This window comes from Alexandromys fortis, unplaced genomic scaffold (assembly GCF_014885135.2).
Source record: "Alexandromys fortis isolate MF-2015 unplaced genomic scaffold, M_Fortis_MF-2015_v1.1 scaffold_1, whole genome shotgun sequence".
Classification (NCBI taxonomy): Eukaryota; Metazoa; Chordata; class Mammalia; order Rodentia; family Cricetidae; genus Alexandromys; species Alexandromys fortis.
This window is the reverse complement of record NW_026067927.1, coordinates 34671454-34692561: the sequence shown is the minus strand read 5'-3', so window position 1 is coordinate 34692561 and position 21108 is coordinate 34671454. Positions and strand designations below refer to the sequence as shown.

The 21108-nt window shown below is 51.2% G+C and overlaps 1 protein-coding gene across 3 annotated transcripts; it reads right to left on the bottom strand.

Moving 5' to 3' along the window:
- Window positions 1-3208: 3208 nt before the first annotated feature.
- On the bottom strand, window positions 3209-17918 carry Fgfr4 (fibroblast growth factor receptor 4). 3 transcript variants are annotated; one of them, XM_050144040.1, is made up of 18 exons: window positions 17761-17918; window positions 14519-14652; window positions 13632-13895; window positions 13460-13540; window positions 13177-13343; window positions 11408-11531; window positions 10506-10696; window positions 10237-10375; window positions 9708-9901; window positions 9480-9625; window positions 9275-9396; window positions 5686-5796; window positions 5400-5590; window positions 4871-4993; window positions 4692-4762; window positions 4303-4440; window positions 3988-4093; window positions 3209-3875 (listed from the first exon to the last, which is right to left on the bottom strand). In XM_050144040.1, the coding sequence occupies exons 2-18, from the start codon at window positions 14598-14600 to the stop codon at window positions 3729-3731; spliced, it is 2397 nt and encodes a 798-aa protein (XP_049999997.1). In that variant the 5' UTR covers window positions 14601-14652; window positions 17761-17918; the 3' UTR covers window positions 3209-3728. The 3 variants fall into 3 exon arrangements, with proteins under 3 accessions (XP_049999997.1, XP_050000000.1, XP_049999999.1); XM_050144043.1 differs by having other exon boundaries at window positions 9480-9613; XM_050144042.1 differs by lacking the exon at window positions 17761-17918 and adding an exon at window positions 17304-17485.
- Between the last annotated feature and the right edge of the window lie 3190 nt (window positions 17919-21108).

The following is a 21108-nucleotide window of genomic DNA, read 5'->3' as shown; positions in this document are numbered from 1 at the left end:
ACCAACCCAGCAACCGTGTGCTTGCCAGGGACACTGGCAGGGAGGAGCATGGGGCAGGCAGTCTGGTCCCTCCTGGACCCCAGAAATTACCAGGCAGCAGCTGCTCCTGTCACTCCAAGCAGCCTGGTTCTGGGCTCCAGTATTTGCAGAGCCTGCTGAGAACAGGGCTATCAGTCCAGCTGTTTTATGAAACCCCATTTTCTGTTTTGTTTTTACAGCACTGGTAATCAGATCCAAGTCCTTTTCCTTTGTTTCTTGTTTTGTTTTTGTTTTTGCTACAAGGCCTTACTCTAATCTCAGCCTGCTTGGGTCTCATGATGTAGACCAGGCTGAGCCCAAACTCTCAGAAGTTTGTCTACTCTGCCTCCCAGTTGTTGGGGACAGGCATGTGCCGTCATGTCTAGCCTGCTTTGTCTTCATTCCTTTTGAAGGCTAGGTCTCATCTTATAGCTTAGGCTGGCCTATAACTCACTCTGTATCCCAAGCTGGCTTCAGATTTGAGGTGATCTCCCAAGTGCTTGCATTACAGGTGTGAACCCTTTGTTCCTGACTTTATTTTTTTGCAGCACAGTCTGTCTTTTTATCCCAGTTTGGCTTTTCACTCCAGCTAATCCTCCTGAGTCACTTTTTACCGTTTCATATCTGAGGCGGTCTCAGTATGTCTGTACCCTCCTGAACCCCAGGAATCACCAGGTAGCTGCTCCGAAGACTCAGAGCAGCCTGGTTCTGGGCTCCAACATTCACAGGGCCTGCTGAGAACCTGAGGTGTCAGCCCAGCTCTTTCGTGAAACCCCATATGTAGCCCTGATTCCAAACTCCTGATTTTGAAAAGAGATTTATCTGATTTTTATGTTCTGTGAGTGGGTACGTGCACCTGCATGCAGGTACCAGCAGAGGCCAGAGAGGGTACCAGAGACCCTAGAACTAGAGTTAAAGATGGTTGTAAACTAGGATTAAGGGATGCTGGAAACTGTAATCAGGTCCTCTGCAAGAGCTGTGGGTGATTTTAACTGCCAAGCCATCTCTCCAGCCCCTCCAATTTACATGAATGTGCACATGTGCGCAAGAGTGTGTCTGTGTTGTCATTTTGTTTTGTTTTGTTTTGTTTTGAGACAGGGTTTCTCCACGTAGCCCTGGCTGTTCAGGAACAGGCCAGCCTTGGACTCAGAAATTTGCCTGACTCTGTCTCCCAAGTGCTAGGACTAAAGGCGTGTGCCATCCCCGCCTGATGCCCCTCTGAGGTGTGTAATACTGCCCCAGACACCACCATGAAGAGGAACCATCATCTAAGTGTGGTGAAGCTGGGCTTGGGCAGACAACCGGGTGGCTCCAGACAGCAAGGGGCCAAGAGTGGAGCTGTGGCTCTGGGACCTTTGATCTATGCCTCGCAGTGCTTACACCTGATTCCAATCTTTTCCTCACCCAGGTAAATCCAAGGAATCTGCCTCAGAAAGCCACTGCCTGGACTGGGGATGACTCAGCTCTGACTAGTAATCTCTAATGGGATTCTGAGTTTGGAATTGGGTCTCGGTTGGAAAATTTGAGACCTTGGTAACGTTGATTACCGTGCATGGTGCTTACACAGAAAGTCTGAGGTCCCAAGGAGCCGTGTAGGAAGAATAAAAGCTAGGAGCTGCTTTGGGCAGCTGCCTCGGGAGCTACCTGCAGGAGAATAGAGAAGAGGGGCAGGAGACCTCGGCTGGGAATCGGGGCTGGAGGCCATGCAAGAGCTCCAGTTCCCAGTAAGATTACAGCATGACTTGTTGGAGTCTAGACCAGCCTTCCCCAAGCTTAAGGATATTACCTATGTTTCCTTACTCCAAAGGGAATGCCTGTTCTCAAAGGCAGGACAGGGTCAACGGCCCTCATCTTGCGGAAGAAAAGTGGCCACTAGAGCAGTGACGGTGCTGGCCTGGGTACCTCAGTGGGATGCTGCAGATAGCAGAATCTGAACTCTCGCTCCAAGTCTGACACTCTCTGCATCCCACTAAGGAATATGGTTTCTGAGGGAGTGACCAGGGAGAAGCCGTGGGCTCTTTGTTTGATGTCCCCTCTAGGATGGGGTGTTCTGGATGAGGTACAGTTTGGGATATAGTGAGTCCGAAAGGGTATGGACGTAGCCCAGAACAATGAGGAAAAAGCTATTCCCTTCATGAACTATGGCTGTCTTCCTGCATGGCTCTTAGTGAACAAGCCACTCTTAAAATCTTTCTTTGCCTGTGTGCGTGCGTGCGTGTGTGTGTGTGTGTGTGTGTGTGTGCACACGCGCGCGCCTAGTGCCCATGGAAATCAGAAAAGGGTACTGGCTGCCTCAGAACTAGAATTACAAATGGTTGTTGTGGGTGCTGGAAGTCAATACTTGGGTCCTAAGGAAGAGCAACAAGTGCTCTTAGATGATAGGCCATCTCTTCAGCTCCACGCTCAAATTCTTATACTAGCCCCCAGAAGCGTAAACACATTTTCAGCCATCACTCCCAGAGAGCTCATGGGAGCCATGTAGCAGAGCGCCAAGTGCTAGGCTGGGACCACTTCTGGCCCCTCCATGGCCCACCCTAAGGTTCAGGGCTAGGGAGCAGCTGAAACTGCCAGGATGGAGCCCAGTAAGTTTCCAGGCTCAGAGCTCTGGGAAGCCAGTCCCTCTGAGGGAGGGCGGGGCTGAGATTAGGGCTGAAACAGTCTCCAGGGAGGATCCTGCATTTGGGACAGCTGCAGCTCAGTCAGGCAGCAAGCAGCTGCTGCCTGGGAGACAGGCCAGGGTAAGGCAGGGGCGGGCACAGCCCCCGCAAGCCCTGAGTCTGAGCTGGCAGATCCAGATCCTGGGAGCAGGCAGCGGCTGGAGGCTTGTTTTCATGCCGGCTTTAACGGTCAGTTTGCTTAATGCTGAGCAGATGGGGGAGGGGGCACCAGCTCCCTTGAGGACAGCTGTGGGCCAAACAGGCATCCAGGACATGTTGAGGGTACAAGGGCCTGCCTTACAGATGGTGCAGTATGGGATCATCTGCCCATGAACTCTCACACCATGGCACACACAAGGATGGTTCTGGAAGGGTGGGTGCGTACCCACCTCTGGGTCTGCACAGCTGGGGGTGGAAGCCAACTGAAGGCCTGGCACACATCCCTCAGTCTCTGTCACCCAGACAGAGCTCCCAGCACAGGGAGTCTTCCCACCCTACGCCCTGCCCCTCAGGGGAGACACCAGGCACACAGATTTATTTCAAAAAATAATTTATAAAAATGTCGTCTTCTGTGTTTTCCACAGGCTTCTAGTCTCTCAGGGACACCAGAGCTGGTACTCATTCCACCAAGATGCTGGGACAGTGATGGGAGGTGAGGCTTGGGACTGGGGTCAAGGAGGTCAGAGGACTCTAACCTCTAGGTAGTCTGGGCAATCAGAAAGGTTTGGGACAAAGGCTTTGTAGTCAGGCCTAGCAAGCCCCTGAGATGGAAGCTAAATGCCAAAGCCCAGAGCATGAAGCCCCTAACAGTTAGCTTCTCTGAAGATAGGTCCAAGGGCGGGGCCAAGACCCTGAGACTAGAGTTGAATTCTGGGTTGGGAACATAAGGCTAGAGCAGAGGGCCTGAACTATGAACCTTAGGACCAGGAATGGGCCTCCCCAAAGCAGGGCCAGAGGATCTGGGGCAGCAGTAGCCTCAAGTCAGAGGCTGGTGCTGCCAACAGGAGGCCCATTGCCACCGACCTACCCGCTCGTACAACATGGGGCCTCTGCTCACGTCTGCACTCCAGGGAGAGGGAAGGGGCTTGGCTCGAGTGGCAAGGGGTCGTGGCTGAAAACAGAGTCACTGGAGGAGCAGGTGCTGCTGGCATCCCCATTGGAGGGAGAGTAGGGTCCAAAGGTCAGGCGGAGGTCAAGGTACTGCAAAGAGCAAAGCTGGTCAGCCTCCAGCCTCTGGGACGGATGCTTCGTGTTTATGTCACCAGGCCACGGGAGCCGTGGAGAGAGGGCACGGGGCAGGAGTGGGCAGTACCTCTTCAGAGACAGCCAGCAGGACCTTGTCCAGTGCTTCCACCAGTTGCTTAAAAGTCGGCCTCTGAGAGGGCACCGCATGCCAACACTCCCTCATTAACCCGTACCTGGGGTTGAGTCAAAGAATTTATGTCTAGGGCAGAGCCGGGACTGTGGGCTTCCTGGGGCTTGGCCTCAGGGGCCTGGGAGGGATAAGCAGAGCAATTCACTAGAGAGGAGACTCAGGACAACACAAGCCAGAAAGAGGAGAGAGGCGAGTGGGTTGCTGCTCCGTAACCAGGGCCAAAGCAGGTTGGGCAGGGGAGGGCATCCTTACAACTCTGGGGGGCAGTTCGGGGGCCGGTCCATCCTGTGCCCCTCTCGCAGCAGTGAGAACAGTTCTTCCACCGGGATGCCAGGGTATGGGGAGCCCCCAAGGGTGAAGATTTCCCACAGCAGGATCCCAAATGACCACCTAGAGGTAGAAGTGGGGCTCAGCAGGGCCCAGCACCCTTCCTCCTTAAGGCTGTGGTAGAGGCCTCTGCAGTCATGATCCCACCCTTGGAGACAGGGAGGGGCACTCATTTCTTTTGGAGTCTGGAGCTACATAGGTCCCAGGCCTAATCGGGGGGGCTCCTAGGATCTTATGACTTTGGCAAGTGCCTTGGCTTTTTAGAGGGCGGGATGACGATAGCTGATATCTAAGACCCCGGCTCCCGGACTCACACATCACTCTGGTGTGTGTATACACGATCAAACAAGGCCTCAGGAGCCATCCACTTGACTGGCAGGCGGCCCTAGAGGAAGAAGGTGGGGACAATGGTGTTGAGTTGCACAAGGCCTATACCTTCCATACCAGGCCCAGCCCCCACCTCATTCCCATGTATCTATGCCCTGCCCCTCACATTGCTGGTTTTCTTATAGTAGTCAATATGGTGGACGCCACGGGCCAGCCCGAAGTCAGCGATCTTCATCACATCGTCCTCAGTCACCAGTACATTTCGGGCAGCCAGGTCCCGGTGGATGCACTAAGAAGAGGGCAGGGGACTTCGGTATATCAGGACACATGTCCGGGAGCTGTGCTCAGCATTTCACAGTAAGTCCAGGGGATAGGGTCACTCGCCCCCGAACAGACAAGAAATGGAATGGGCAAAGGCCTGGGCTGAATCCCCAGCACCAGAAAAAGGAAAAGGAGGAAGCCCACACCTGCACCATGGCTTCATTTGCCTCGCCCTTGGGTTAGAGACTAGGTGAAGAGAGAATGGGGGCATGCAGTGTTACAAGTGGGGACATGCAGAGTTAGCTGCATCTGTATGGAGCCACGTATAAAGGACAGAGCAGTGAACAGGGAACAAGGAGCCACCAGCATGGAAGCCGTGGAGATGGAGGAGTTAGAGTGGTCCAGAGCACACTAGAACTGTCTCTTGTCCACACCTTCCGAGACTCCAGATACTGCATGCCTCGGGCCACCTGGTAGGCACAGGAGACCAGGGCCGGGAAGGAGAGTGGCCCATCACTGCTCCGAGGCCCGTCAGGGCTGAGGTCAGGGCCTGGGGGGCGCCGGGCACGGAGGAATTCCCGAAGGTTTCCCTTGGCGGCACATTCCACAATCACATACAGGGGCCCTACAGGGGAAAGGCATGGGCCAGGGGATGGGAAGGCTGGCAAGACTGTGCCTTTGCATCCCGACTGCCCGTCTGTATCCCAGCTCCTGCCCTACCTTCCTGAGTGCAGACACCCAGCAGGTTGATGATATTCTTGTGTCGGCCGATTAGCTTCATCACCTCCATCTCCGACACCAGGTCAGCCAGATCCTTGTCGGAGGCATTGTCTGCAAAGCCAACAGCTGGGGTGAGGAAGCTGCCCTTCGGCTTCATAGAGCAGCATAGGGTGGGGCAGGCAAGGAACACTGGACCAGGGCTTGGATGGATCCAGCCTGAAACCCTGCTGGGCTGTGGGCCTTAAAAGAAGCCTTTTAGCCAGGTAGTGGTGGTGCACACCTTTAATCCCAGCACTTGGGAGACAGAGGCAGGCAGATCTCTATGAATTTGAGGCCAGCCTGGTCTACAGAGAGAGTTCCAGGACAGGCTCCAAAGCTACAGAGAAACCTTGTCTCGACAAACAAAACAACACAAAACAAAACAAAAAAGAGAAGCCTCTTAGAACTAGGGATGTAGTTCAGCTTGTAGAGTGCTTGCCTAGTGTGAAGCCCTGCAGTTGGTCCTCACCGCTACGTAAGACTAGGCATGGTAGAGCCCACTTCTGATCCTAGTACTTGATGAACAGGAGGCTAGCCTGGGCTACATGAGACAAAAAGCCCTCAAAACAATGAGTGTGTGTATGCGCGTGCAGGCGTGTGCATGTATGTGTGTGCATGTGTGTATTTAAAGAAGAGTCCATGAATTTGGAAGGGAGTGGGAAGCATGGAGGATTTGGAAGGAGGATAGAGTGGGGTGAAAATGATGTAAATGTGTACTCATGTATGGAATTCTCAAAAAAAAAAAAACCAAGTGCTTAAAAACAGTAATTCCACAGGTGTGGTGGCTCACACCTTTAATCTCCCATGAGTTTGAGACCGAACAGGAATATATATATGAATGAAATCCTATTTATTTATTTATTTAGTCAAGGCAGTGTTTCTCTGTATAGCCCTGAACTCAGAGATCTGCCTATCTCAGCCTCCTGATTGCTGGGATTAAAGACATGTGCCACTATGCCTGGCTCACATAATTCCTTCAATGGTCTGGGGAGATGCTCGGTGGATAAAATATTTGCTGCACACACAGAGGACCTGAGCTCAGGTTCCCAGCACCCACATAAAATCTGGGTGCAGCAGTACAGCAGCCGTGGCCCTAACACTTGGGTCACGGAGAGTGGCAGCAGGTGGTAGTTAGAGGGTCAGCTGGTGCAGCTGAAACAGCAAGCTCCAGGTTCAGTGAGAGAGAGACTGTCTCAGAAACAAAAGGCAGTAGGTAATGGAGGACAGCGGGGGTTGCACACCCCCACCAGCCCACATGCACACACACCTAGCACACACATACCTCACAAGTTTCTCAATCTCTCTGAACCTTAGTCTTGTCTTATATGAAGCAGAACAGCTCACAGAAGTTGCAAAGATGAAACATGAAAGATCTTAAGGGCTGACCTTTCCATGAGGAGGTCCAGGGGATGGGAGAGTCAGAAGCTCCCAACAGGAAGGAAGTTGTGCTAACTGGTCCTTAGAAAGTACCCTGAGGTCTTGTTATCATCTGGGAAGGAGAAACTTCTATGACTTCCCTTAAGAAGACAGGACTAAGGACCAGGGACTAGGCCCCCAGGACTGACCTGAAGCCTTGGGACAAAGACATGATTCTTATCCTGGCCACACATCAATATAAAGGAACCTATTTCATAATCACTGCCTCCCAGAAAGTGCCAGCTGTCTCCAGCTGTGCAGATGAAAGGAGGGAGGGAGGGAAGGAAGGAGGGAAAGAGAGCAATGCAGTGGTTGGGGTTGTTCCTGCAAAGTGGCTGGGGACAGCAGCAACAGGTTCTAATGGGAGCCCAGCAAGAGGACTGGGCCCAAATGGTATAATATTAAGCAGAAAGAGATTGAGTGCGCATGATATGATTTACACAGAACAAAACAAAACAATAAGCTGGGCAGTGTGGCACACGCCTTTGATGCAGCACTCCAGAGGCAGAGACAGGCGGATCTCTGTGAGCTCGAGGCCAACCTGGTACAGAGCTAGTTCCAGGACAGCCAGGGGTACACAAAGCAACTCTGTCTCAAAAAACCACCACCAACATCAAATATGTATATGTATATATAATAAATACAGAGGAAAACATGAAGGAGCTAACAAGGTGGCTCAGTGCAGAAGCCTGACAGAGTGAGGGTCCTGAAATGGATCCCACCAAGTGTTCTCTGAGCCGCCTGCACAGGATGGTGTGTGCTCACACATGCCCACACTCACACACATAAGACAACAATAATTGCCTTAAATTCCAGCGCTTGGGAGGCAGAGGCATGTGGATCTCTGTGAGTTCAAGTCCAGCCTGGTCTATGCAGCCCAGCCAGCACTGTATAATATGATCTTGCCTAAAAAGCCATAAACTTTAGTTTCTTCTTCTTTCTTTTTTTTTAAATTTTTGTAAAGTTATAAACTTTGAAAAATAAAAGTAAAAGAGATTCCACTGGACGGATGCTAAGCGAATGCAGAACACTTTGGGGCATTGCTTGAGGTCTGGGCTTTACTCTCTCTGTCATTACTGGGGACGGTACGTTGGCCCTACACATTAAGCAAGACATTTAACCAGACCTCTTCATATTTTGGGAAAGGGTTTCACTAAGTTGTCCAGGCAGGGCTTGAACTCAGTCTGTAGCCTAGGCAGGCCTTGACTTTGCCATCCTATTGGCTTAATCTCCCAAGTACCTACAATTACAGCTTGTGCCCCTAGACCTAGCTTGGACCTTCCACTTATGGTTTTTTTAATTTAATTTTTTAAGATTTAAGAAATTAGAGCTCAATAAATATCAAGAAAAATGTACAAAATTTAAAAAAAGATGTATATACATACACACACACTCGCACACATACACACTTACACATAAAAATTAAACAAACCTCTAAATAAATAAATAAGATTTGCTTTTGTTCATGTGTGTGGGTATGCCATGTGTGTGGGGTGCCTTCAGAGGTCAGAGAGGATGTCAGAATCCCTGGAGCTGGAGTCACAGGTGGTTTTGAGTTGCCTGATGTGGGTGCTGGGAATTGAACCCGGGTTCTCATCAAGAGCAGCCAGTGCTCTTAAGGGCTCAGCCATCTCTCCAGCCCTGAGACTGGGACTTCAACAGACGGCTGTTCTACACTAAAGGTACAGACTTGGAGCGGGAGGAATATGTGATGACGGCGCACGTATGATATTTTAGTGGCGTTGATGAGGATGAGGTGGAAGACAAAGAGAAAGGAGGCCAGAGCCTCAGCCACCACAGCTCTCATAGGGGTCATCACACAGTGGTTAACATTTACTGAGCAATCCAGGTGTCATTCCAGTCCTCGGGAGGATAAGGCAGGAGGATCACTGTGAGTTCCAGGTCAGCCCAGGCTAGAGTGTGACCCAGCCTCAAGAAAACCAATTCCTTAGCCTGCACTAAAAATTTACTAAGTCCCATGTACCAGACACATCCTATGAACTGCAGCCTGAGAGTTAATGGCTCTCTATTCATCCCTATAGAGACACAGGAGAGATTGGGGCTCAGAAGTCACTTGCCAGGGCCAGCAGTAGAGTTTGGTCCCAGCGTGCCCTGCCCAGGTTGCCACGGATACCTTTCAGCATCTTCACAGCCACTGTGCTGGTTTGGTCGGGCTGAGAGGGGTCCATGCCGTAAGCTTCTGCGCGAACCACTTGCCCAAAGCAGCCCTCGCCCAGGGGCTTTCCGAGCACCAGCCTGGAGAACAAGAAGGCCCATGCCTCAGATCTGTGGGTACCACGCTTGCATTGGCACCCCCATCTTTACCCTGGTTAGTATACCTGTCCCGGGGGAACTCCCAAAGTGGGTCTAGAGGTAGATCTAGATTCACAAGGCCCGTGAGCAAGGGCGGGCCACTGGAGGACAACCGGACGCCTCTCACCAGGGCCAGGCTTGATTTGCCAGAGGACCCCGACTCCAAAGAGAACTGCAAAGTAGGAGATTTGTTCTGCCTGCTGGAGTCAGGCCGAGAGCCATACAGGGTGGGGGCTGGGGGACAGACACAGTACCTGGCGCGCCAAAGGGAAACGGGACAGCTTTTGTACAGTAGCGGGCTGGCGGGAGTGGTGGCCGTGGAACGCTTGTCGGTGATAGACCCCGGCCAGTAGCAAGAGCACAGCCAGAGCCAGTGAGCCTGACACATAGAGGATGATGTCTGTGTATCTGGCCTCAGACGCTGCTGCTGTCCACGTGACGTCTTCCTCTGTTCTTGCCGTCAGAAGTACATAGACAGAGAAACTGAGCGGTCAGTGTTCGGATTGATCAATCCTCCCCGCCATAGCTTAGGTCCCCTTAGCAACCAACACACATAGGGACACACGCACTGGAAAAGTGGCAGTTACATAAAGTCTTAGAATCCCTGAGGGTCACGTGGACAGTCATGTAAAATCAAATACATATCCCTGCTGAATTCAGCAAGAAAGAATTTGTCTAACACGTACTGTGCCCCAAATAAACAAATACTGTACCCCACACAGGCCAAGGAAACTGCCCTACCCAACAGGCTACTGCAGCCTCCCCCTCCCCCCGCCCCCTCACCTGGTAGCACCGTGAGCCACGCTGACTGGTAGGACAGGCCGATGGAGTTGCCCGCCAGGCAGGTATACTCTCCCGCATCCTCGGCCGACACGTTCCTCAGATACAGGACCTCTACCTCTGAGCTATTGATGTCTGTTGTCTGAAGCGGCGGACACGCTGGGTCACAGGAGGGTCTGGGGCCAGACTGTACCTGGGAGTGTGGTTGGGGGGAGCATCCCACCCCAGCGGGAAAAGGGTGGGGCCCAGGTAATTAATAGCGGGAACCGAACCTTTAGGACTTGTACGTATGGGAAGCCGTCAGCGCCGAAGCTGCTGCCGTTGATAACGATGTGCTTCAGCCACTGGATGTGGGGCTGGGCGTCACTGTACACCTTACACAGCAGCTCCACATTGCTGCCAACCACAGCTGTGGTGTTGGCTGGGAGCCCCGCCTGCAGGATGGGCCGGTGCGGGGACCGCTCTGGGGACCAGGCCAGGCCGTCAACCCTGACCGGTGGCACCCACGAAATCACCCAGTTTACCTGCCCCCAGCCACCCTCGCAGTTCAAGGGAAGGACCTTCTAGACATACAGCGCAGAACTTGTCCATCTTCTGTTTGCCCTTCAACTTTTTAAGGCTCTACTGCCTTTAGGTCCTGGACAGCTTCTCAGACTCACATTTTAAACTTCCACAGCCTGTCCCCCACCCCCATAAATGCTGCCCCATGGCATACACCCGCCCACTAATGCATTGCTTTTCTTTTCTTTTTTTTTTTTTTTTAAAGATTTATTTATTTATTATGTATACAACATTCTGCCTCGATGTATGCCCGCAAGCCAGAGGAGGGCGCCAGATCTCAGTACAGATGGTTGTGAGCCACCATGTGGTTGCTGGGAATTGAACTCAGGACCTCTGGAAGAGCAGCCAGTGCTCTTAACCTCTGAGCCATCTCTCCAGCTCCCATGCATTGCTTTCTTGAACTGAGTTCAGCCTGTGCCGTTTGCCTGGATGCCCTTCTCACTTTCCGTTAGGCAGAGTCTGCTCCTTAGGTCCACTTTATTCCCTTCAGATCCTTTGACTCCTCTAAGACTGACTCTACCTTGTCTCTAAGACAAGATACCCACCCCGAGGGCAGGCTGGAGCCCAAGGTAAGTGAAACTGTTTTGTCCTGCCACTCAGCCTACCCACTCACCCAGCACATCCAACAGATAGCTGTAGCGAATGCTGCCCAGGGAGTTCTCCACGAGGCACGTGTATGTGCCACGGTCTGAGGGCACCACGCTTTCCATCACCAGGCTCCAGTGTTGGTGGCGCAGCTGGAAGTAAAGGAAGTGTCCATAGGGGACCAGGGCAGAGGGAGGAGAGGATCTGCCTATGGGGATCTTCTCAATCTCCCTAGGCCCCGAGAGGATCCGACCAGGGCCAGAGTTCCCTAGACAGAGAACAAGGCTGTATGAAGTGTCGGAAAGGGGCTGGAGGGATTGTGCAGTAATTTAGAGCACCGGCTGCTCTTATCCAGAGGTCCCAGATTCGATTCCCAGCACCTACATGGTGGCTCCCAACCATCTGTAGCTCCAGTCCCAGGGATCTGACACTCTCTTCTAGCCTCTGCAGCACTGGACATATACAAAGTACACATGTATACATGCAGGCAAAACATTCATACAAATAAAACAAATAAATCCTAAAAGGGAAAAAAAGTATTTAAAGGCCAGGCACGGTGGTTCACGTCTTTAATCCCAGCACTTGGAAAGCGAAGGCAAGGCCAGTCCGGTCTACAAATGGATTCCAAGCCAGTCAAAACTACACAGTGAGACATTGTCTCAAACAAACAAACAAACAAACAAACAAGCAAGCAAAAAACATTGTCTGAGCCCTAGTTTGAGTCTTGAGTTTTAGCTGCACCCTACCTGGGAGTGCTTCCTTGTGCTAGAACCAACGTTCCTAACACTACAACCTCTTAATACAGTTCCTCATATTGCGGTGACCCCCGACCATAAAATTATTTTCATTGCTACTCCATAACTGCAACTTTGCTACTGTTATGAATTGTAATATAAATATCTGATGTACAGGATATCTGATAAGCAGCCCCTGTGTAAAGGTCATTTGACCCCCAAAGGGGTGGTGACCCATAGGTTGAGAACCACTGTGCTAGTCTTTGCCCACTCTGGGTCTCGGGTTCCTCTTCACAGCGTGGAGCTCAGCCTCAAAGTGAGGTGCTGACGCCTGTGACGCCTACCAGTCTTTACAGAAGGAGATGCCAATCAAGAGGCTGCACTTGGAGACTAGCTTGAACTCTAAGGTAAAACCCTATTTCAAAAACAGCAGTATCACCCCAGTGAGGTGGCGCATGCCTTTAGTCTCAGCACCTGGAAGGCAGAGGCAAGGCAGATCATCCTGGTCTACTAGTGAGCTCCAGGGCAGGCAGGGCTACAGAGACCCTGTCTCAAAAATACAAAATAAAAACAAAAACAAACAAACAAAACCAAAAGCAAAACCAGCATCATCAGGGCTGGAGAGATGCTCGGTGGTTAGGAGCACTTGCTGCTCTTTTGGAGGTTCCAGGTTTGTTGCCTAGCACCCACTCCAGACAGCCCACAACTGCCCATATAATTCTAGCTCCCAGGGGTCTGGTGCCCTCTTCTAGGCTCTGTGGGCATCAATGCATATGGTATTTATTCACACAAAAATAAAAAATAAATAAAAATGAATCTTCAGTGCCCCTCCCTATAAACCTCAGTGAGAACTCCACCAGAACACAAAAGGAGTCACCTGTTGCTAAGGCTGAGGGGACAAAAGGGCAAAATATGGGAGTGGCAGACTGGGAACTTGAGCCAGAGCCGCCCATTGCCTGGGGCTCTGTGATTACCTTCCTCATTAGAGATATTGATCTATGGGAGGGGCTAGACGGGAAAAATGAAAATGGGGGAGCAGATGGACTTGGATGCCAAGACTCACCCGAATGCCTCCAATGCGATTCTCCCCATGGAAGGCCTGTCCATCCTTCAGCCAATGGATAGTGGGCATGGGATTGCCTGCAGCTGGGCAGCGGAATTTGACCGTGTTCCCGGCAGGCACTGCATGCAGTTTCTTCTCCATGCGTTGGGGGTGTGTCCAGTAGGGTGCTATAGGGAGAAGGGTAATTAGGATCCCTAATTACTAAGGTGACCTTGACTCCCATATAGGTCTCTTCTCAGCGACCAGATGTGTAGTGGGGGAGTCCATGTGAAGGCATACCAACCTTGCTGGGGGTAAACATGCCCACTCGAGGAGCCACTGAGGGTCTTGGGGTCCTCATCATTATTGATGGAGGCTAAGGAGTCTATTCGGGGGACAAAGGAAGGTATCTGAAGTCCAAGAGAAGAGAGTTCCTCTCCCAAGTCACCCCTAAACTCCCCGTCAGAATCTCTTACCAACCACAATCAAGGTAAGATTGTGTAAGACAGTCATAGAACCACGTGCCAGGCAGAGGTATTGGCCAGCATCCTCAGGGAAGAAGCTGGCAATCTCCAGGCGACCCCTCCAGCCCCGTACTCGTCCAGCAGATGCCAGGCGACTGCCCTCCTTGTACCAGTGACCACCGCGCTCAGTACGCCCACAGCACTGCCTCACAGGCTGCCCCAGGGCCACAGTCAACACCTGCTCTTGCTGTTCCAGGGTTGGGGCTAGGCAGGGCTCTGAGGGCAGATGGCAGAAGTCAGTGATACCCATAGCTCCATCTGAGGCAAGCCCCCACCTGGCACACAGAACATGCTACTATGCATGTGGAACATCTCGTGACAGACACATGCTGCTCCCCCACACATAACCACATGCTACAAATGCTCTGCATAGGGACAATGCCACACTTTTTCTGGGAGTTGTCACACACACACTTGGCACACATGCTAGACATGCTACTGCCCCAAATAAACACACATATACACACAAGGTACATGCTGTAGGTGCCATACAGGACACATGCCACACTTTTAAGGCACACTATACTCGGTACACACATCACACATGCTGCTTGGACCTCCCAACCAACACGCCCAGTGCATACAACCACACACATATACATACAGCCAAGAGGCTCACCACTGGCTCTGCAGCCTAGCCCAGGCTCTGTGCCCTGCAAGGCTAATCCTCTCTTGTAGACATACAGATAGGAGGGTGCTTGCTGGGAACCAGAGAGTGAATCTCAACGCTCGAGCCCTGCCTTGCTGCCCCTTTCTTGGGGCCGGAGCCAGGATCCTCTCCAGCTTGGCTCAGCCAGAAGCCCCTTCCCTGCCCCCCTCTCCCACCTTAGAGGCCGTACCCAGCTCCATTTCCTCAGAGGCCTCAAGGAACAAGGCTGGCGTCCCCAGAAGGATGCTCAGTAGGGCCGAGAGCAGCCACATTTCCTTCCAGCTGTTCTCAGGACCCAGGCCAGACTTCCCGCTGACCACCTTCCTGAAACGGAGGGAGAAAGCAGTCAGTAGGCTCATCCAAACCCCAGCCAGACAGTAGTAGGGCCAAGGTTGAAACCAGCACCTCTGTTGCCAAAGCCCAGGCCTCCCCACAGGAGGTTCTGCCGGGGGTGGGGGGTGGGGGTGTGCTGGACTTCCTGCTTGCCTTGGGTCCTACTGAGACCCTGGCATGCCTTCACAGAAAGAGCAGTTTTAGGATTCTTTTCTTGGAAGGAAGCAAGGATGGTGACATATCTTTCGCTTGCTCTCGGTACACATCATTTATTTTTTGCTGAATAGATGAATTCATTGCTGAAGAGTTAAAGAAGAAAGGCCAGCCTTCGGCATCTGGATGCTGTCTAACAGTACCCCACTCTTCAGCTTTACTGACATTTCCATGTCCAGCGGCTGGGTGCTCGCCTCTGGCAAGGCACTGTCCAAATTAAGGACATTCTTCCTCGCTCTGAGCCAGAAACGCATCCTGAGGACACGTCAGTTGGTTTGTACCCTCCCTGCTTTGTCTTAGACAATGTAGGAGTTTGTTTGGTTTTGCTTATTGTTTTTTTGCAGAGCTGGGGATTAAACCCAAGACCTCCTTGCATGCTAAGCAAACACTACACTGAGCTTCATGTTTAGCTGGTTTTGCAAATAACACAGATTTTACATGTCTGGTAGTGGCAAACTCAAATCCCGAGTCTTGCCAAGACCTATCTTTGTCCCTTTCTGGATCGTTATCATCATATCATTGCTTCTGGGTTAAAAGAGACAATGCCTGGCAGGATGGCACACACAGGGTGTTGGTGAGGTGTGCTCCCCGACCCCACACTGACTGCTCACCTGGCACCCTCTGTCCGACCTTAGCCAATCATTCTCTGCTCCCGAATGGTTGCTGGTAAGTATAACTCACGCACTCACCGCACCTAGTAACCCTTGTCCAAATGCAGGATCTCTGTTTCCCAAAAGGAGGACCCAGAGCTAAGCCTTAACTTGAGCAGGGAACCAGTGTAGTCCCAGGGGCATACAGCCCTGTCACCTAGTCCGGGGCAGGACTGATGTCTGTGGATCAGTATTCTTTTTCTCCAGGACCTTGCTCATGTTGGGTCAGCGCTCGACTGCTGAGCTAGAGCCCTAACTCCAGAGCCTGCTTTTTAAGTATGGAATGCCTTGTGAATTTGGTTTCATGTTTGTTTATGTTTTGGTTTTTCAAGACAGGGTTTCTCTGTTTAACCTGGCCCGCCCTGGAGCTCACTCTGTAGACCAGGCTGGACTTGAACCCAAGGATCTGCCAGCTTTTGCCTCCCAAGTGCTGGGATTAAAGATGTGAGTCACTGGGGCAGTGGTGGCGCACTCGGGAGGCAGAGGCAGGCGGAACTCTGTGAGTTCAAGGTCCACCGGGCCAAAAGAGCTAGTTCCAGTACAGGCTCCAAAGCTACAGAGATGCTGCGTCTTGAAAAAAACAAACAACAACAACAGCAAAAAGTGTGTGTCACCACAGATAGTTGCTTTGTGAATTTGCATCAGTGAAACTTTAATATATGTAAGGTCGAAGAAAACAGCACCATTCTTAAAAGTTATGTTCCATATTTTCCCAAAGTGGGAACTCTGCCCATTAAACTCCCTCTCCTTGACCTACTGCCCCCTATGGTCAATCCATTTGACCTCCTTAGTCATTCTTCAGTATATTTCATTTCCCCTGCCCTTACTTAGGCCAGGTCCTGGTCATTTCGTGCTTGGAATCTGGACAAATCTCAGTTCTTCACCTTCTACCTTCCAGCAGGGTTTTTTGTTGTTGTTTGTTTGTTTGTTTGTTTAATTGCTCACTTGCTTTTCGAGACAGGGTTTCTCAATGTAACAGTCCTGGCTGTCCTGGAACTCACTCTGTAGACCAGGCTGGCCTCCAACTCACTGAGATCTTCTTGCCTCTGCCTCCCAGGTGCTGGGATTAAAGACATGTAACAACACCACCTCCCGCCTTTTTTTTTTTTTTTTTTTTTTTGGCCAATCACCCTAAGACCCAGTTTACAAGCTCTTAAAGGTTAACTGCAAGCCATCATATTATGTTTTTCTTATTTTACCTTATTTATTTATTTATTTATTTATTTATTTATTTATTTATTTATATTTTGAGACAAGCTCACCAAGTCGATCAGGCAGGCTGGCTTTGACACTCTGTAAACCAAGCAAGTCTTCACACTGTGACCCTCCTGCCTCAGCCCGGCTGGTACCCATTAAAGCCTACACGCCAAGTTCAGCTTTTCTAGGCCTCATTTTAAAGGCCGGTGTCAATCTTGTTAGTCGCCCTATCTGTTCCTCCAGTTCCTTTAGGAGATTCTGAAATCCAGCACGTTTGCTTTCTTGCCTGTACTTTTGTGAGCTCCATTCCTCCGGCTTAGCTATCATCTTAAAACCTTGACCTGTCCCCTCTCCTCAGTTTGGTCGGGTCCTCATGCAAAAGAGTCCTACCACACCCTGCGACGCAGAGAAGGTCTCTCTAGCGCCCCCAAAGGATGGACAGGTCGGGAGATTTTATTCCCACTTCCAGCTGTCCTGAACGCACAACCACGGAGTCCTTGGTCCCGCCACTGACGGTTGCCAACACTTGGGACCAGAGACTGTCAAGAGACAGCTCTGAGCTCTCCACCCTCCCGCACTCACAGGACGGGGCGCTCTGGGCAAGTGACCGCTTCTCTCTCAGCGCTGGTTTCCTCATCGTTACTCCAGCACACTGCCGGTTACCCAAGGGCGATAGTGCTCCTACTTTAGTGCTCCCACCCGTCACTCTAGGACAGAGGTGCAAGTCATCTGTCCTCGTGCAGAGTTGCATAGACAGCTGGCCCATCGCCCCCGCCCCGGTGGGCAATAAGTAACTAGAACGGTGACCAGGGTGCTCTTTGAACGGAGGGGGACAAAAGGCCCTGTGTACGCTGCGGGTTACTGATTTACCGCCCCCTCCACCCAATCACTCCCGCCGCGCGGGCGCCAAGGTCCCCGGGGCTGGAGGGGGCAGCTCCGGAGCTCTGTGGCCGCTCTCCCCTTGACGTCCCGGAGCGCGGTGTGGGACCGGGCTCGCCCAGAGCCAGACTCGGCTCGCTGTGCAGGGGGTCCGGCTCACCTGGCTCCTCCACCGCCTGGTTCCTGCTCCCACGGATCACGATCCCGGCGGGGCTGGCACGCTCTGCCGGGAGCTCCTCCGCCCCGGCCCGAAGAGCCAGGAATGTCCAGGCAACTGCAGCGTGGCGGGGGGCTGCCCACCGCCTGCCCCGCCCACCCCGGGCTCCGCCCCTCCTGGACCAGTTCTATCCTGAGAGGCGAGAGACCGTGCGAAAGTCAGCCCTGCACCCTAGTCCACGAGCTCCTGGTGGGACTGGATGCCCAGGCTCAGCCTTTCTGATTCGGCATCTTTTGCTCCCTGGCCCAACCTCCAGGGTCTAACGTGTTACCTGCTCTATCCTTTGCTTTTCATCAATCTGGAACTCACCAGGCTCCTCTTGTTTTCTGTTCAATCGACATACATCAGATAGAACTGCCCTTTTGTTCATTGCCTAAGCGACTTTCAGAGAGTATTTAAAATAAGTATCTCAGCCGGGCAGTGGTGGTGTGCACCTTTAATCCCAGCACTCTGGAGTCAGAGGGAGGCAGATCTCTGAGTTCGAGGCCAGCCTGGTCTACACAGTGAGGAGTCAGGGCTACACAGAGAAACCCTGGTTCTTAGTAAATGAATAAATATGATACTAACAATAATGATGATAACAAATAAATACAGATAGGGCCAGTCCGGTAACCTCGGCTGCTCAGAAGGTTAAGGCAGGATGACTGCCTAGACTACTTATGGAGTCCCTGAAAATTAAAAGAAAAAAAAAAAAAAAAAGCAAGGATCTGGAATTACAGTGGTCGAGCATTTGCCATGAGTGAGGCTCTAGGTTCAAGTCCCAGCATAATAAAGAAATGTTAGAATTGTCTTTTAAAAGGTGATTTATTCATTTATTTTATGTGCATTGATATTTTGTCTGTATGTATGTCTGTGTGAGGGTGTCGGATCCCCTGGAACTGAAGTTACATACAGCTGTGAGCCACCATGTGGGTACTGAGAATTGAACCCCAGTCTTCTGGAAGAGCAGTCAGTGCTCTTAACCTCTGTGCCATCTCTCCAGCCCCTCAGACCCTTAAACTTTAATGTTAAATTTGTTTTTTTTTTTTTTTTTTGATAGGATCTGGTGTAATGCCCTTCTGTGAAGACCAGGTTGCCCTCCATATTACAATGATCCCCTTGTCTTTGTTTCCAAACTGTTGCAATTGCAGGCATGCCTATGGCCAGAGGATTCTGAATTCACCTGATTGCAGAAACTGCATGGGGCCAGGCCTGCTTTGTTCTTGGGTGGGAGATTACGGGTGAGAGCCACCAGGCCAGGCCCCAGTGAATTTTCAAGTAATTTCTCCCATCTTTTAAGTGATAGCTTTGGCACAACGTGGTGGTCTGGCCACATGTGTAGACCCCACTCACCTTTTTTCGGTTCTGGGTCTCAATTCATGTCCTAGAACAGCCCAGTGGACTTAGCAAGTTCCCTTTTTTAGGATGAAGAGAGAAAGGGGCCCCGAGTTTCAGTACTATCACTGCTGGCCCTGTCTTCATTTTCCCTTGAGTAAATCAGTACACGATAGTGTGGCCCTTAAGATACCCACAAAAACGAGGATTCACATGCTCCTATGTGGCCTATGAGCTCTTTGAAACAGTATTTCTTCACCACACTCTCAAGGTTGTAGCTGAATGGCTGCTTGTGTAAGCAGTCGGGAAATGTTACACTCCTGGGAGATGAGACCTGGAACTGCACACCTCACCTTTGTACCTCAAGTGCCCGGCACACGGTCGGTGTCTTCAGAGAGCATCATCCCCACCTGGCCAGGTCTGTCTGTCTCCAGCACTTCTGTCAAGCATGTGGACTGTGGCTGGACCAGTTAGCCAGCCAGGCCATGTCTCACCTGAAGGCTCAGGATTCTGCTTCTCTGAAGCTCTTTGGAAGAAAACACAACTCAGGTGACCTGCTCCTGGTTAGAGCCCCCAGGGGTGAGAATCTGCCTGTGAAACTGCAGCTGCCTTTCCTTAAAAAAAAAAAAAAAATCGATTTGCAAGTGGTGTGTGTGTGTGACATTATGAACCATCCGATGTGAGCTCTGGGAAGAGCAGTAAGCACTTTAAAGCACTGAGCTAATTCTCCTGGGTTTTTTTTTTCTTATTTTAAATTTTAATCTTATTTTACTTTTAAATGTAATTTCATTATTTTGTGTGTGGGTATTTTGTGCACATACATGACTGTGCACAACATGCAGGGAATGCCTTGGGAGCCAGAAAACGATGTTGGGTCCCCTACACTGGGTGCTGGGAATTGAACCCGGGTCTTCTGCATGAACAAGAGCTCTTAACTACCGCACTGTGCCATCTCTCCACCCCCAGATTTTAATCTTATTTGATTTTATCCTGGGAATCAGACCTGGAACTTGTGGGTTCTTGGCACGTCTGAAGCTACCTCACGGCTCTCAGCCCAGCCTTTGCATTGTTATTCGGGATAGCCTGTCTCTTCACTTTCACTCCCAAAAAGATACAGTGGTATTTCTTTGTGTGACTAAAGGTTGTTTGCTCCCTCTGACTGACTCTCTCTCTCTCTCTCTCTCTCTCTCTCTCTCTCTCTCTCTCCCTCTCTGTGTTGTGTGTCTGAGACAGTCTAACCTTGAACTCATACTTAGCACACTGAGCAATATTTTTTTTCCCTTCCTTTCCTCTAACAAAAAGAATTGTCTCTTCCCAAAGATAAATCAGAAAATCACTCGTTGCTGTTGTTTTTTGAAAGCAGTTTACCCTAACCGGGAAGTGCTGACTCACACGCCTGTAATCCCAGCACTGGAGAGGCTGGGGCAGGAGAATTACAGGGTTTGAGCGGCCAGCCTTGACTATTTAGTGAGTTCCGGGACAGCTGGAACTAATGAGTGAGAATCTGTTTCAAGAAAAACATATACATACATACATACATGCATGCATGCATACATACATGGCACGTGTGGTAGGGGAGAAAAAGGAAAGAAAGAGTTAATGGCGATCCCTGGTTCCGAATCTAGCCCCTCAGCAGCCTCCAGGAGGAAGGTTTCTAGCCTGAGGGCCTGCCTTGCACAGAGATGGCCTCAGAACTCCAGGTCCTACAGTCTTGGGGGTCAGTCCATGGAGAGCCGGCAGCAGGAGGTAGACCCTACAGCACAGATTTTATTCCACTTCTGGGCTGTTCCCCAGCTTCTCCTGAGCCCAGTGCTGATGAACTAGAAGCTTCCATAGGTAGTTCCTGTAACCCACTGCCTCCCAAGTTCCCGAAGACCCTCAGATTTGCTCCCCAGCTCCCCCATCCCCATCCCCAAGACATGTCCCGACGTTCACAGCCCGGGTTTCCCAGGATCGTTCATTCATTCACACATCCAA

Coding starts and splice junctions, on each gene's coding strand:
- Fgfr4 (XM_050144040.1), bottom strand. CDS start 14,600: ATGTGGCTGCTCTCGGCCCTACTGAGCATCCTTCTGGGGACGCCAGCC. Junction 11,532..13,176: donor ATCGCATTGGAGGCATTCGG/GTGAGTCTTGGC, acceptor CTTTACTTCCAG/CTGCGCCACCAACACTGGAG. Junction 5,591..5,685: donor GGGTGTCTGCACTCAGGAAG/GTAGGGCAGGAG, acceptor TTTCCCCTGTAG/GGCCCCTGTATGTGATTGTG.